This window comes from Prionailurus viverrinus, chromosome E1 (assembly GCF_022837055.1).
Source record: "Prionailurus viverrinus isolate Anna chromosome E1, UM_Priviv_1.0, whole genome shotgun sequence".
Lineage (NCBI taxonomy): Eukaryota > Metazoa > Chordata > Mammalia > Carnivora > Felidae > Prionailurus > Prionailurus viverrinus.
Window position 1 is genome coordinate 729,742 of NC_062574.1, and position 15,664 is coordinate 745,405.

General features: G+C 58.9%; 1 protein-coding gene across 5 annotated transcripts; it reads right to left on the minus strand.

Annotated features, from left to right (window-relative positions):
* Nucleotides 1–1,000: 1,000 nt before the first annotated feature.
* Nucleotides 1,001–6,064, minus strand: FBXO39 (F-box protein 39). 5 transcript variants are annotated; one of them, XM_047833105.1, is made up of 5 exons: nt 5,978–6,058; nt 4,868–5,217; nt 2,449–3,555; nt 1,446–1,622; nt 1,001–1,264 (listed from the first exon to the last, which is right to left on the minus strand). In XM_047833105.1, exons 3-5 carry the CDS (start codon nt 3,472–3,474, stop codon nt 1,136–1,138), a joined length of 1,332 nt encoding a protein of 443 aa, XP_047689061.1. In that variant the 5' UTR covers nt 3,475–3,555; nt 4,868–5,217; nt 5,978–6,058; the 3' UTR covers nt 1,001–1,135. The 5 variants fall into 5 exon arrangements, with proteins under 5 accessions (XP_047689061.1, XP_047689059.1, XP_047689063.1 ...); XM_047833103.1 differs by lacking the exon at nt 4,868–5,217 and having other exon boundaries at nt 5,978–6,064; XM_047833107.1 differs by lacking the exon at nt 4,868–5,217 and having other exon boundaries at nt 2,449–3,585; nt 5,978–6,064.
* Between the last annotated feature and the right edge of the window lie 9,600 nt (nt 6,065–15,664).

The following is a 15,664-nucleotide window of genomic DNA, read 5'->3' on the forward strand; positions in this document are numbered from 1 at the left end:
TTGGGAAAAAAACCCTATATGCAAATATATGCACAAAAATCTCAAAAGAGCAGGATTAATACATGTCTGGGGCCTGGGCCCAAGGATTTGTAATCACTTCCTATTTAAAACACAGGAGACCACCCCCCTCCATTCTAAAAATAGCACACAGCCCTCGTAGAAAGTTTGAGAAGTGGGGTAAAGCATAAAAAGGAAAACAAAAACCACGTATAATCCCGTCACCCAGGGACGCTGTTAACATTTCTGGGGTAGCTCTTCTCTGCTTTCAAAACACCCCCCTACACACTTTACATGATTGATATCCCACCAAACATGCAGCTTTGTGTCCTGGCCTTCTCACCTAACACCGAATTAGGGATGTGTCCCCAGGACATTACAATTCTTTGTAAGTGGGAGTGACGGCCACAGCACCGCTGGCGTGGGATCACCGTGCAGGGGTCAGGGGAGGTGGGCCCAGTTCTGAGCGGCTGCATTTAAAAGCGGGAGTTTGGGGGCGCCTGGGTGGCTCCGTCGGTTAAGCACCGGACTTGGGCTCAGGTCATGTTCTCGGGTTCGTGAGTTGGAGCCCCACATCAGGCTCCGTGCTGACGGCTCAGAGCCCGGAGCCTGCTTCGGATTCTGTGTCTCCCTCTCTGCCCCTCCCCTGCTCACACGTGCGTGCTCTCTCTCTCTCAAAAATAAATAAAAGTTAAAAAAAACTCACAAGCGGGCATTTCCCCACCTCCCAGACGGCGTGCATTTCCAACCCAGCGCTGAGCTGGTGCCGGGGCTCCTGCGGTCACCAGGGACGCCAGGCTTTTCTGAATTGGCCAGTCGGGGGAAAGCATGGTTCTGTTTGCCCCCGAGGTGTTCTAGGTGTTCTAGGAGTCGGGCGAGGCACTGCTCTGTGTGGCTCCGGGCTCTCAGCTCCCGCCTGAGGCAGGCCATGCAGCCCACGCCCGGGGACCAAGGAGAAGCCAGCCCTGGGTAGTTGGTAAAGATAGCACTTTAAAGGCACATCACCAGCGGCCCCAGCCTTTGTTGGGGCGTCGGATGGGGTGGAACTGGCAACATGGACACGGGGGGGTGGGAGGGGGGGTTCCGGGCCCTTCTGTGGGAACCGGCGGGGGGCTCCGACGCCCTCGGAGAGTGCTCCCTACATCATGGGGTAAGCGATGACGAAATAGTTGAGCTCGGAGTCGATGAGTTTCCTGTACTTCCGGTGGATCTCACGCAGCGTCCTGTCCTCGTCGTTGGTCTCGTACCTGTTTGTGTAAATTCGCACCTGCGCAGCACAGAAACACGACACGCGCCCCGTGACTGCGCCAGGCCGGCCCCACGCTGGTCCCGGCCTCGGGCGCGCACGGTCGGCATCGCCGGGCACAGCCCAAAGCCAGCTGCTGGGGAGAGGGGGCTCTGGGCCCCCTCCCGTGCAGGTACCGCCGGGGACAGACCCAGGGCCCCACCTTGAGAGTGCGCAGGGAACACTGCCCTTCCTCCTGGCTCTTCAGGATCCGCTCCACGAACCTGACGTCCAGGAAAGCCCAGATTTTGAAGTAGAACAGCTTCCTGCAGGATGAGACGAGGAAGCACAGTTCCTCGTCCAGGGACTCGTGGTTGTTGTTGAACTCAAACGTCAGTTTCTGGAAAGGCAGTGAAGGGGGGATGGGGTGGGGGTGGGGGTGCAGTGGGCAGAGATGCTGGGCACCGGCCGGGTCCTCCCACAACACGCCTGCGGCCCGGCTGTGGGTCAGACCACCACGGTGGCCCCAGGGCCCCAGGTAACAGACGGGACGTGTGGGTGATTTCACCCAATCTGCAAGAGGCATTTGGAGCTCAGAGCCCGAGGCGCTGGTCCCAGCCCCTCAGCCTCCCGGCTGAGCCACCAGACGGCCACCCACACCCCCCCCCCCCCCCCCCACGGAAGGACAGTAACAGGCAGGCTTCAATTGAGTTATCGGCACTTAGAGGCCCTCGTTGGTGGTGGTGGTATTTGTATCAGTTGACCTCAATCGTCCCAGCCCCCCAGGAGGTCCTTGGAGGGACACAATGACCCCGATTTTACAGATGGGGAAGCGGCCAGGGGAGAGGGCCGCGCACGCCCCTGGGCTCCTCAGTGACTTGGTGGGTCTGGTCTGGAGTCAGACGACTGTGTGCTGCCGGGACCCGGTGCCGGGAGGAAGCGGCCTCAGACCCGCCCTCAACCTGGAGAGGCTCCGAGAGGGCACAGAGGGCTTTCCCTGCCGGGTAGCCCACCCGAAAATGCCTCGTGCTGTGCGTGCACAGGTGAGCAGTAGCTGTCACCCTCTGTGACCCCGGAGCAGGGGCGGGGGGTGGGGGTGGGGGGGGACGCGTAGTCTGGGAACATAGCCCGAGCGTCGGTCTGAGTGGGCACAGGCCCGGCCGGGAGCAGGCAGCAGAGGAGAGGCCTCTGCCCTGGGGGAGCCTCCCGGCCCTCGGCCCCCCTACCTGCAGCGTGTGCCGGAAGGTGGGCAGGAGATCCGTCAGCGTGGGCCTCATGGACCAGTCCGGGTCGCTGAAGTAGCAGCTTCTCAGACTGAGGCCCCGAACGGGGATCTCCTGCAGGAGGACCCGGGCCAGGCGCTCGTGCTTCATGACCCGCTCGAAGAAGAAGTTCACCTTGAGGTTGGAGGCGCGCCTGGCCAGCCTGGCCCAGGACATGCCCCAGATGACCTGGCCGTGGGGGTCGTGGACGTGGCACTTGATGTTTATGGTCCAGAGGGTCCTGGCGTTGTTCTCGCACAGGCCGTCCAGCAGCTCGTCCGAGATGCAGTTGTAGTTGAGGGTCAGGGACACCAGGCTGCGGAACGTGGCCATGGTCTTGCTGAACTGGGGGCTGCTGTAGACGGCCAGGTGGTGGCTGAAGTAGTCCTCGATGTTGAGCTGGGACACCAGGCTCTCGCCCCGTGAGCAGCTCAGGGAGCCGAGCACGGCGCAGCCCTGCTCCACGGTCAGCCTGGCCCCTTTCAGGCTGAGGTGATCCAGCTGCCTTCCCGCTTTCTTCAAGAAGAAGCTCAGGCTCTTGATGAGCGAGCCGCGGATGCTGTTCCTCCAGACGGGACGGTCCAGCTCCAGGTGCTGCACGGACAGCGACTTCAGGCGGTTGTTGTTCTTGCCCAGACAGGACAGGAGGCCTCGCATGGTGACCTGGAACTTCTTGGTGAGCACGGCATTGTAAGGGTTCAGAAACTTGATCTCCAGGTGCTCCAGATAGCGGCCAAATTTCTTCACGTACCAAAGAGCCGACTCGAACTCGGACGCGTGCACCCTGGAGGGTCTCCCGCTGAACGTGATGGTCCTGTACCGCCACAGGTCAGCCGAGTACATCATCTGGTTCCACTTTCTGCAGACGAGGGCGGCCCGGGACCTGTCCCTGTCTCCCAGCCACCAGAACACGCGACGCAGGCACACGTCGGGCAGGGCGGCCCAGCAGCTCTGGTCTCGGGGCTGGACGGCTTGGCTTTCTTCGTCCATTGAGGAGCCGGGGTGTCCAGAGCAGCCGTGCGGTAGGCAGGGGCTTCCAAAAACGAGGAAACAAAAGCGACCGCTCGTCTTCTGTGGGGAGTAAAAAGGAAGCACCGTGACCTGCCGAAAAGAAACCAGACCCCCTTGAATGAACTCGCAGCCCGGCCGCACGTGCAGCCCTTCCGTGAGGGGTGAGCCTCGCCGTGAAGGCCCGCAGAGACCCAGGCCGTCGGGGTCTCTCGGACACACGCGCACCGGGACCCGCGCCCAGCACAGTCCCAGGAGTGAGAAGCCTGGGGACAGGGCTGTTCAGAGGAGGCGGCATCTGGGAGGGGCTTCGCGGGCTGCGTGGGAGCCGCGAGGCAGCCCAGGTCGGCCTGGCGGTGCTGGAGGAGAGCGGACGCACTCTGGGCAGAGGGCACCGTGGCGCAAAGCCACAGAACTGGGAACGAATGGGATCTGTTCATGTGCGGGGAACTAAAAATTGTCACTTCACTGGTGGGGGTGGGGGTTGGAGCCAGAACAGGGGGGAGGTGCCGGGTCAAGGGGCCCCGGAGCGATGCAGACAGAGGCTGTGTCCTAGGGGCCAAGACTGGAATTCCGACATGCCGGGTCCCCTTCTGGGGATGGGGACCCTGGCTTCTTGGCACCGAATTGCCGATGGGGGTGTTTGCATTCAAAAGGTTAGCGGCACATCAAGGGTCACGGGCGGAGAGACTCCCGTGAGGCCGCTGGGGCCGGGCAAGGGCCAAGGGTCCTGCGTCCACAGGTGTTGTCAGTCTGACGTTAGAAACGACCCTCCAGGGAGGGGGAGGATGAATGGCCAGAGCAGACTTTGGGCTCCGAGCCTGGGGCCAGGGCAGCGGGACCGCGGGGATGCGTGGGTTTATGCGTTCTTTGCAGGACACGGTGACTGGGAACTTAGAAGTGGGGACAACCTGGCAGCCGGGCTGCAGGCGAGACCTCTGCGAAGCTAGGGAGGCCCCGGGAGGGCCCGGCCACCGCCCACCTGGGGTGCTGGGCCCTGGGACTTTCTACAGGAGCCATCTGCTGAGGTTTTCCTGACGGTTTGATTTCCACGTTTCCCTGGCCTGAAACTTCTCCTCTTTCCCTTTCCCTGTCTCTCCCAGAGGCCCCGCTCTTCAAGCTTGCGGCCCTGTGGCCCGGGAAGGCTTCTGCCGGCTACTTGACCAAGTGGCCCGAGATTATCCTCACGGCCCACGAAACCGCAGGGCCGGAGGAGCTCTGGGAAGTATGTCTTTACAGATGGAAACTGAGCCCCAGAGGGGTGAGGGCGCCTGCCTGTGGTCACACAGCCCTCAGGAGCCGAGGGACACGTTAGTCGCATTTCTCAATGCAGGACGGACATGTGTCTGCGCGTGAGCTCGTGAGCGTCGCTCACTTGCTCTCCGTGCCTGTCCCCGGCTGCATCTAGGATCCGCGTGCAACCGTGGTGGGCGTCCGTGCCACTCTCCTCTCGGCTCTCCCTGTGACGGACCCCCGGGCGCCCCCGACGGTGGTGACGTGTGGGAGGCTGGTTCTGCCGGGTCCTCTGGGGCCCGGCGCCCTCCCCCACCTCCAGATCCAGGCAGACCTGCACGCGGGATTTGGCAGCGGCCTGGCCCCGTCCAGGGTTCCCCTCTCGCCCGTGTCCGTCCCTGACGATGATCCTCGCCCCAACCTGTCTCCCGCGGGACTCACACACCCCTTGAGACCAGGGACGGCCTCATTCTTGTGAGTAGCACTTGCACACTGAACAAAGGAAGAGAGAGGGTCGTCTCTTTGTTCCCAGAACTGGGTCCCCATCGCTTTGCTTGGAGCTAGGCGCGTGAGAGAGGCCAAGCCACTCCCAGAGCTGAGCAAAACCCTTTGCCCTAGCAGTCACTGGGCGCAGGAGCTCTCAGACACGGAACCGCGGGGTGGTGTGGGCAGAACCGATCGGCGGGCTGGGAAAGCCAAAAGCCACAGTCGGTACTGGGCACATCCTCCCCTCCTAAATGACCTCGCCAGCCGCAGGCCGCAGAGCTCAGAGGTCGGGTCCTGGTTCCATCAGTTGCTAGGGATGACCTCGGGCAAGTTAAATTTCTCTGTGCCTCAGTCTCCACATCTGAAAACCAGGGATAATAGTGGTGCCTCTGTCTTAGCGGCGGGAGGATTAAATGAGCTGATCCGTGCAGGTGCCTGGTGCGTATCAGAGGCTATACCGCGTTTGCGCCTGGTAAGTGGAGGCCAAGGCGCTTCTGGGGGGGGGGTCCCTGCTGGGCGCGGTGAACACACCCAGTTTGCAGGTGGGGAAACAGAGGTGTTGCAAGTTGGGAAAGTCTCCCCGTGAACGCCCGTAGAGAGCGGGAAGGGATCGGATCCCACCCCAAGGGCTCACAGACCTGTCCCCCAGGCGGGGAGCTGCCAGCCCGGGAAGAAACCTAAGGAAGCCGCGTCACCCACGGCCCGGAGGTGCCCCGAGGACGCCTGTTTCCGGGAGGAGGCGGCAGGGGCCCCATTACCCGCTCACCGCGCCCCGCTCGTTGCGCCCGGTTTGGGCTGCGGGGACCGCTAGCCGCCCGCCCGCTCCCGCGCCGCCTGCGCTCCGACGCCGACTCCGCGCAGGCCTCCGGGACGCGCGCCCTCGCCGGCGATGAGCCTTTGTGACGCGCCCAGGCCTGCGGGCCTCCGCTGTGCCCTGGGCGCGAGGCCCCAACCCGGGGTCGCCAGGGTCCCCGCGGTGCGTGCGGGGGGCGGGACGGCCCCGCCAAGTGTCCCGGACCGCGCGCCGGGGTCTGAGGGGACCTGGTCCGGGGGTCCCGGGAGGGCGGGTTCCGTGCGCAAAGGTGCGTGGGTTCAGGCACCAGCGGGGAGGGGGCTGGAGAGAGTACTGGGGGCCGGGTCCGCGGGGTGGAGGAGGGGGGGGCGGGGTCTGGGCCGTGGATGGGGCTCGGGGTTGGGGAGGGCCAGAGGGCAGAGGGCCGGGGTCACAGAGTCGGAGGCGGAGCGCAGGGTAGGGGCGGGGTCCGGGCGTGTCTGGGGGCTGCGTGCGCGCGACCGAAGGTGGGCTTCCCTCTGCGATGGGGAAGAGGCTGTGCGGAGCTCGGTGCCCGGCCTGTGGGAGGAGGCGCTGCGCTCTGCCCCCCCCCCCCTTCCTTTCCCCAACTCGGAAGTGGTTCCCACGGGAAAGCCTTGGCCCACCTGACTCACCTAACACAAGGCGTGAGTGGGTGTCTAACGCACCCACTTTCCATGGCCCTCCCCTCCCTGGCCGCCCTAGGGTGTCCCTAAAGGCCAGGCAAAGAGGCGGGGGGGGGGGTGCATGTGGGCCTCTGACACCAGCCTCCCGGCTCCGGTGTGCGTCCTGAGCCCCGGCCTGCCCCCCCCCCCCCCCCCCCCCCCCGCAGCCGCATCCTCCCTGCCTCCTTCCTGCCTTTCCCTGCGCGTTGTCCCTTCCTGTCCTGCCCGCTCCTAGCGCCGCGTCTCTGACCAGGAAGGACCAGTGAGGAATCTCAGGAAAGGTGGACAGCTGCCAGAGAGGGTATTTTCAGTCTCCAGAGACAAGCCTGGGTTCCCCAGGTGTCCAGACTACAGCCCAGATGTCCCATCCACGTGCCTGACACCTGGGATTCCCAGGCCCAAGAGCCGGGGGGCCTCTCTCCTGGTTTCTCTGCAGCTGCTGGCAAACCAGTATCTCCGTTCGAAGGAAAATAGTTAAACCTTTTCTTGTAAGAGGAAAAAACCCAAGAAGAAAATCCTTCCCTTTTCACAAGGAAAGACTGCAAAAGGCGGGGGGGGGGGGGGGGGGGGGCGCAGGAAGACGGTGTAAAACGCAGTCTTCTTCATCTGCGTACCTTTTCTGTTCCAGGTTAGCGGGAGGTTCTCATTCGGTTTCCTTTCCGTGAAGCCGGCCGCCAGCATTTCTCCTGAAAAAATGCGTATAGAAAACCTGGTGTGTTTAAAGTGCAAAAGCCAGTTCCTGGGCTATGTCTCCGTGCTGCTGTCCCCGGTCCCCAAAGCACAAACCCTGAGCTGCAGGTGGCACCGAGGAGACACGGAGGAAACTTCTGGGGGCTTGGGACAGGAGGGACAGACTAGGGAAGCCACACTGTGCCCTCTTATGTGGCTGTTAAGAGAGAAGAGCCGTATCATCTGGCCTGGAGACATGTCCTTGGGTGTTTGGGGTCAGAGGTACAAAGCAGTGTTTATAGTGGGACTCCCAGTGTGCGTGTTTATATAATCGGGTTGCCAGATGAGATGTAGGGTTCCCCGTGAAATTTCAGTTTCAGGGCCACATTTTTCTGGTATAACTGCGTCCCATGCAATTATTCTGTAACTGTTTCTGTCCCAAGTAATGCATTTTTACTTGCTGGATCTGGCAACCCCGTGACGTAGGGGTGGGGGAAAGCGTGGAAAGAAAACGCGGATCGTGGGTGGCCAGGGTGTGCGGCCCCAGTACCCCCACCAGCTGTGGAGCTCGCCACCTTTGCACAATGGTGCCCTCGTGTGCTCGTAGAAGTAGCTAAAGAAGTTAGAAAGGAACGTTTAGGTCTTTTTTTTTTTTTTTTTTTTTTTGGTAAGGAGCGTGTGTCATATATGAAGAAAAAAAAGGCAAACGGCAGAGTAATGAGTATAGTGAGATAATATATGGGGAATGAGAAACAATTTAAGCCCCACGTGAACTTGTCCGGGTTTGCATGAGCGAAGGGAACGTGTTCAGAGCATACTGACCAGACTGCCGGTGTGGGTGTCCTAGGGCCCCGGGGCGGGGAGGGGAGGTTGTCAGCTTTCCCCTCGTGTGTGACATTATATCAGCCGGTTACAACCAAATCTCGTACTTCTGTGTTTTGAAAAACATCCGATAATGAAAGCTTGTGGTCACTGCTGCTTTTGTCTTTTAAATGAGGCCTCCGGTGTGTAAGCTTCGGAACTCCGTCCACGTGGATTCCACGCTGGATCCTGCCTCCCTTTCCTCGTATAATCCCAGAGAAGCTCCCCGTCAGCTCCGTCTAGCTTCCTTGGCTGATTAACCATTTATAAAGAGCTTCCTGTTGAACCACGTTCTCACGATGGTCCGGTAGCTCCAATGCCAACTCTTATTATTACTAGGAAATAATTTAGGATGTAAAAACTTAGCGGCTACAAACCCCGATCTGCTGGAGGCAAGCCACGACAGCTTGGATCCCGCCCAGGACTTGTGCTCTCTGGGCCTCCGCTGCCCGCTCCACCACGAGAGCCGGCCCGGCGCCCTCCGCTTCGTTCCCTCCCTCAGCACGCGTGCAGTGCTCGCGGCGTCCGTCCCCGGGCTCGGAGCCAGAGGCACACGCTCAGAGATCCGGCTCAGCCTTCGAAGGCGGCCCGGTCTCCGGGAGCTCACGCGACGAAGCCGGTATCGGGTGCTCTGAGAGACTTCACTCGGGCACGCGGAGAAGGGGCCTGGAGAAGGGCTGGCGGCCGTGTCTGCAAACATCCGGCAGCTCTTGGGGGGGTTTAAAAACACGGTCCAGATAGTTCACGGCCAGGTAAGGAGAGAACAGAGGCAGGGCCTGGTGTTGATTCAGGGTCACACTGAGAACTGCGCTCGGGCTGTGCCAGGCTGCTCCCACGGTCTTCTGCGGGCGGACGCGGGCCGTGCTCACACCGCAAAGGCGGGCTCACCGTTTTGCTTGTGCCCCTTGCCGCTCGCTTGGTTGAATTTTCAGAAAGAGGGAGAGACTCCCTATTCTCCATCTCTGGACAGACGTCTTTCTCTGCCTTGGAGGTTGGATCCTCAGTGCTTTGACTTGGGAGGGGTGCAGAGAAAATGTCTCACGGACTCTCGGATCCCACATTTACCCTGCAGTTGTGAGTGATGCGGTGAACTAAAACAATGGCTTTGGCTTTAACAGTCGGACAACACGATAAACTAGATAACCCCAAAGCTCCCGCTGCGCGCGTGTAGAAATGCCTGGTGAGACGTGGCAAACATTTAAGCCAACAGCTGACTTTAAAAGAAGGAAACTTTAAAGGTCCACGTCCCAGGAATGAAGGCCTGACCTTTTGAGCACATGCACTTACGGAGGAGACGTGGGTCCCCATGTCATAATAAGGGCTTGGACGAGAGAGAAGTCCTGTCCACACAAAGTTGGTGGGGGTAGGGGGCTGGAAGTAAGCTTCCCCTTCCCCTGCACGGAGCTGGGAGCCTAGAGGCTACGCTTGTGGCTAAGAGAGAAGAACCGGTTCAGTGGAAGGGGAACGTGGCATGCCAGCTCGTCTACACTGGGCTGGGATCTGAGCGTGGGGAAGAAACACTCACACTCCTGAAACCTCAGAATCACGGGCGCATGCCATTCGTGTACTTGGGGTTCAGACTTACATTAGCCTCGTGGTCCGGGACCCCCATCATAAGAATTAACATAAAAATTGGGAAGTCTGGCTGAAGCAATCAGAAAAATCCCTCTGGAAGGTACATCAGCTCAAACTAGGTCATTCTTCCAGGTAGAGTCCCACTGAATGGAGGCTCAGGGTTCAGACTCACAAGGAAACACTCTTCCTTGAGTGAGAGTCAGAGGCACAGGCAAGAGCAGGGCTGTTCTCTGGAAACTTCGGAAAATAGAACTGTAGGAGACAGACTGTAAAATAAGCTTATTGGAAAGGATTAAGACAATCGATGTATCTGAGTGATGAATATTATATCACATTAGCTTTCTACTTTCATATTTGCTTGAAAATTTTTGTAATACCCCTAAAAGGCTTAAGGTAGTAGAGGGACTCTATTGCCATCCAAGCTATCCTTTTCAGACATAATAGGGTCTCAAAAATTAGCTTTCTGTGCCTTCTTTCTTAAGAAACTCTTTGAGGATATGCTCTAGCAAAGAAGGGGCAAAACAAGAAAGAGAATGACCTGAACCTGAAATTTGGGAACAGAACTCGGCACTGGAGAGGGTGGAAGAAATTCCCAGAATGACAGCTATTCATCAGGTCTGGGGAACACATGCCCCCAAAATGAAATGGACAGAAGACTACTGTGTTTGATTATGCCAAGGAGAAATCTTTCTCATCCAGTAGAAAATTCTAGGAATGATTTATAGTTACCTACGAAGAGAAGAAAATGAAAAATTGGAGCAATAACCAACTCCAGGAAAAACAAAAAGTTACAGAAGAAAGTAGATATAATCATAATTTGTGTGGTGTCATCATGTGTAGTATTTACATGGTCATAGTAATTTAACGTTGAATGCTGATTTTTTTTTAATTTTTTTTTCAACGTTTTATTTATTTTTGGGACAGAGAGAGACAGAGCATGAACGGGGGAGGGGCAGAGAGAGAGGGAGACACAGAATCGGAAACAGGCTCCAGGCTCTGAGCCATCAGCCCAGAGCCTGACGCGGGGCTCGAACTCACGGACTGCGAGATCGTGACCTGGCTGAAGTCGGACGCTTAACCGACTGCACCACCCAGGCGCCCCCATTGAATGCTGATTTAACCAGCATGGGAGAGTGGAGAGAGAGAAGCCCGGCAGCTGTACAGGATCGGTGGTGTAAGAGAGAGAAATCCGTATCCCTACATCCTTATAGATTAATTGATAATACCTAAAATTGAAAGCAAAAAAACAGCAGCATAAGAAGGTGCTTGAGAAGTATAGAGATAAATACCAGAAGAAACAGTCCAAAAGGTTGGAAAGCAGAGTATTTGCGTGTGGGGCGAGGGTAGCATTAAGGAGGTAGTGGCGTTTAAGTGGCCACAGTATTAAGTACATTACATGATACGTTGGCAGTTGACCGATGGCGTAGAAAAGCGCCTCTGTGTGCGTGTGGATGCTGGTCCGGTGGCACATCCGTGGTGAGTGCCCACGGGTGTCCTCGGGAAGCACTAGACAGCCCCCTTGACCTCAAGAGAGAGGCTTCGGGAAGCTGTGCGGCCAGCAAATGGCAGAGCGGAGCTGAAATCGCGGACCTCCAGCCCCGAGTTGGTGTGTGGGAGCCTCTGGTCGCCAGTTCGAAGGGGAGGGCTCCGCCACGTCTTGTTCCCCGGCTCACCAAGTATCTCCCGATTCCAACGCAAGACCACGTACGGGATGGAGAAAGCCCCAGCGGTGAGGGGAACAGGTACACTGGCGAGTCCGTGCACCGCTGAGCCCGGGACCCGCGTGGCTGGGGCTCCACAAGCTGGGAACACTGGGGATCTTGTGGAGGGGCATTTCTGGGGGGAGGGGGGAGGCCTGCGATCCTGCAGTTCTCACAGGCTCCCGGGTGATCCTGATGCTGGTCCACGGGCCACACCTCGAAAGGCCAGCACCGCGAGGCAGAAGCTCCAAACGCCTGTCAGCGGACGGATGGAGCGTGAGGGGTGGCTGCCCAAAGGCCATAGGATGGATGCCGTACTGAGAGGTGCCACGATGCCGGTGGACCTTGAAAACCTTCTCCGCGAAAGAAGCCGCAAGTCCACATATTCTACGGTTCTGTTCGTACGAAGCATCCAGAACAGGCAAATCCAGAGACAGAAAGTGGATGCGTGGCTGCCAGGGGCTGGGGACGGAGGGATGGGGCGCGGCCAAGGAGTAGGGGGTTCCTCTTCGGGGTGATGAAAATGTTCTGGAATAGGCAGTGGTGGTGGTCGCATAACACGGTGAATTTTGTGTGTGTTTTAGCACAAGAGGGAAGGACCTAGGTCGGCCTCGGGTCTCCTTTAGTCGCGGTGCTCTCTAGCTCTCTGAGTCGAAGGGTTAGGAGAGGATAAGCAAGGAGGCAAGATCCTCGGAGAGAAGCCTTGCTAAACTTCCCCAGAGGAAAAGTGCTCCGTCCTGCCAATGGGGAGAGTGGCCGGGAAACGCCAATGCCTGAGGAGGTGCCCGTGAGTGCTTCCCGCCCACCCGTCGATCCCGCCAGTGGCCTCTACGGAGTCCCCTTTGTCAGCGTCCTTGAGGGCAGATAGAGTCAGGAGCTCACAAGCTGACAGACTCTCACGAGGAACAGAAGATGATGAGGCAGGTCCTACTGGGGACCAAGCCGCAACGTCCCCAGGGGACGTTGGGGACCAGGGGCGCAGGGCGGTGCGTGCCAAGATGCGGGGCTTGGAGCCACGTCACTTAGCAGCTTGGCGATGGAGGACGCCAGCAGGCCGCCTCCCGAGAGGCTCTTCCCTCGCTTCTGAATCCCGACAGGACACTGGGCTCTCGGCCAAGTGAAGGGCTGCGGCCGCCGGGCGGGGAGCTCGTCTGTCCATGCTGTTGGTGCTACGGCGTTTGCTCACTTCCTGTCTCTGGGTCACCTTTCGGTGATTCTGGTAATATTTCGAACTTTTCGCTATGATGTTGGCGATGGGACGGGATCTGCAGTGATCAGGACGCGCTAATCGCTCAGAGGATGGCTAGCATGTTTTAGCAATAAAGTATTTTTACTTGTGCCTCAAAATTGAGACATGATGCTATTGCACACTTTATAGACTCCAGAGTGGTGTGAACGTAACTCATATGCATGGTGGGAAACCGGAAAATTCACGTGACTCCCTCTGTTGCAACGCCACCTTTATCGGGATGGTCCACGTGGCACCACGGTGTCCCCGAGGTGCGTCTGTAGAGCAAACACGATCGCTGACGAGGCTAGAGACAACAGGGAAGGTCATGATCCTGGCTTCAGACAAACCGTGCACGGAGGGGAGAGGTAGCAGGCGTGTGTCCACAGGCAGCAGATTCAGACCCTGAACCCTGGCAGAGTGGCCCGGGCTGGTCTCCCCCAGGACGGCTGCAGGGCCGGGAGGTCTGGGTTCAGATCCTGAGAGTGCACTTAGCTTTTGGGGCCTCTCATTTCGTTGGACTCCACTGGGGGCCTGGGGGGGTTTAGGGCAGGTGCTCCCAGAAATTGTGCGCAAAGCTGCCTTCGAGTGCGTGTTCCTTTTCCCGAGGAGTGGTCAGCATTTTGGGGGCCGTCCACAGCCCGACAATTCCTAACGGACGGGGCTGAGTGGCCCAAAGATTTGAGATTCAGAGAAATCAAGTTCTGTTACAGGCAACAGACGTCACACGTGCATAGTTGAATCAACTGAATAGAAGACATTTCTTTGCGCACTACTTGTGGTCTTTCCACAGGAAGGAGGTGCGGGCAGTTAGACAAATAAAAACGTGGGGGCAGCACATCTCATGGCTCAGCAGGAACTTAAAGAATTTGCAGATAATTGCAACTCTGTTAGAAACATTTAGATCCTAGGTGCTTCATGTTAAAAACGTTCAGGGCATTTTTCTGTTCCCAGAATTTGATTCATAAAAAGTCAAGCCCGTGTGTAATTCGTTTCACTATTTATACTTACCTTTTATGGTTTGTAAACACGATTAGGAAATTCCTGAGCCTTGGAGAGGGTTGAACGTGGCCGCGTATCTGTGGAAACACTGTCGTGTATTTCGGCCTCGGGGAGCTTGCATGCGTAACTTCCAATGGCAGCTTTTTGCTACAACTTGCAGACATTCTCCCTCATCTGGAATCAAACAGGGTTCTCAGGGGGGCACCGCTGGGTACTAATGACCGACCGCCCTTGGTCGGCCGGGCTCGGGGCTCTCGGCGCTGGATGCAAGGGCATGACCTCCCAATCTTGTCCACACGGGGGGGCATCGCTCGGCGAACCTGCAGAAAACCACTGATGTGCCCGATCCCAGAGAGTGTGACATCCCCGGTCTGGCGTGTGGCCGGGGCTGTGGGGGCTGAGAGAGGTCCCGGGGGATTCTAAGGTGCGGGGACGCGGCGTGTCGCGGGTGTAGGAGGGAGGGCTGGCTCTGAGTCCCAGGGCCGGGGCTCCGAGCTGAGCCTTGGCCTCTGGCCTTTCCATCAGAGCAAGAAGGAGACGGGAGCGGATGAGCTCGCTGACACGTCTGGAGGTGCAGGTGCACAGGGTGGGGACAGACATCTGGAGCTCGTGGAAGAAAGTTGGGCTGCATTGCTGCAGAGGAGAGAGGGGCAGAGGGCAGAGGTCCCCGTCACCACCCTGGCCCTGGATGAACTCGTCAGATGGAGGGGACCCGGCCCCAGGAGTGAGGCTGGGGCAGGGGGCCGGGGGGCCAGGGTGCCGTGGGCGAGCGTGCGGGGCAGCCCCCCCCCCCCAGGTGCCGGTAAGCTTCACCTGGAAGAGAAGGGGTGACGGTCTGCGGGACGGGGGCCTCGGGGTTGCGGGGACAGGACATGAGGCCACACACGTGCCCCCATGCTCACGTGAGAGACCCCTCCTAGTGCATATCCCTGAGGTCTCAGAGCCTTCCCCAGCCCGGAGCAGCCATGCTAACGGAGGGCTGCAAACCACCGCACTGAGGGAAAGGCCCGGATCGGACTCCGGTCTCCTGCCTGACTCTTAAATTCAGGCACCGAACCAGAGACCCCATGGTGGGCTCTCCAGGCTTATGCCAAGCATCTTGCAGGCACTGTCTCGTTTCGTCGCCCAGCTGGTCTGGTGTAAGTGTTAACAGCCCCATTTTGCAGCTCTAGAAACGGAGGCACAGGGAGGTTATGTAATTTGCCCAGGGTCACACGGCGAGTGTCAGAGCTGGGTTCAAACAAGGTTGGTGCGACTCCAGGACTTGGGTGCCCGAGCAAGTCACAGCCCACCTTGTTGGACACGTGGGCAGGGGGCACCGGGCCAGGAGAGACCCGGGTCAGCCTCCCGGTTCCTTCCTCCATCCCGACGACCTTTGCTGCCCACCTTGTCCGTCTCCTGGAGCTCTGGTGAGTATTGACAGTAATGAAAAAAATGAGACGTCACAGGGTGTCCTGTCTCCCGCGGGGACCCCCGGGACGGAGGGGTGGCTGAGACCCAAAAGGGGGCACGTGGTGAGGCCTCCCGGTGGGAGAGGGGTGGACTGGAAGTGACCCCGAGCTTTCTCGTCCACATGCTACTTTTCTTCCAAGATGCCTCCTCTTTCCAGACTGTCCCGCCCCGCTCCCCCCCTTCCCCTGCGGACGACTCCTATGTTACCACTGGTCGGGGCCGCCCTCCTTTGCCCCGGCTGTAGTTAGCTGCTGGTCTGTCTGCACGAGCGATTGGAGAGTCAAGGCCTCTCCCGTGCGGCTTTCTGATCGGTCGCCTTCCGCCAGAGGGACCCGCGTGTGGTGCCCAGATGCCTGTGGCGGGAGGTCGGGCGCTGGCCGGCCTGAACGGGCGTGAAGGGTGCGCATCTGAGTCAATTAGAGCTGAAGTTAGAAGCCCCTCCCAGGCCCCGAGGGCTCTCCAAGCAGCAGGACGGCCGTGGTCCTTTGAT

Bases quoted from the DNA above. Each gene is read 5' to 3' on its own strand.
- FBXO39 (XM_047833103.1), bottom strand. From the start codon at position 3,474: ATGGACGAAGAAAGCCAAGCCGTCCAGCCCCGAGACCAGAGCTGCTGG. The intron at 1,623-2,448 runs GTAGGGGGGCCG...CTGCCTTTCCAG, and splicing joins CCTTCCGGCACACGCTGCAG to AAACTGACGTTTGAGTTCAA. The intron at 1,265-1,445 runs GTGGGGCCCTGG...TGTGCTGCGCAG, and splicing joins GTTCCCTGCGCACTCTCAAG to GTGCGAATTTACACAAACAG.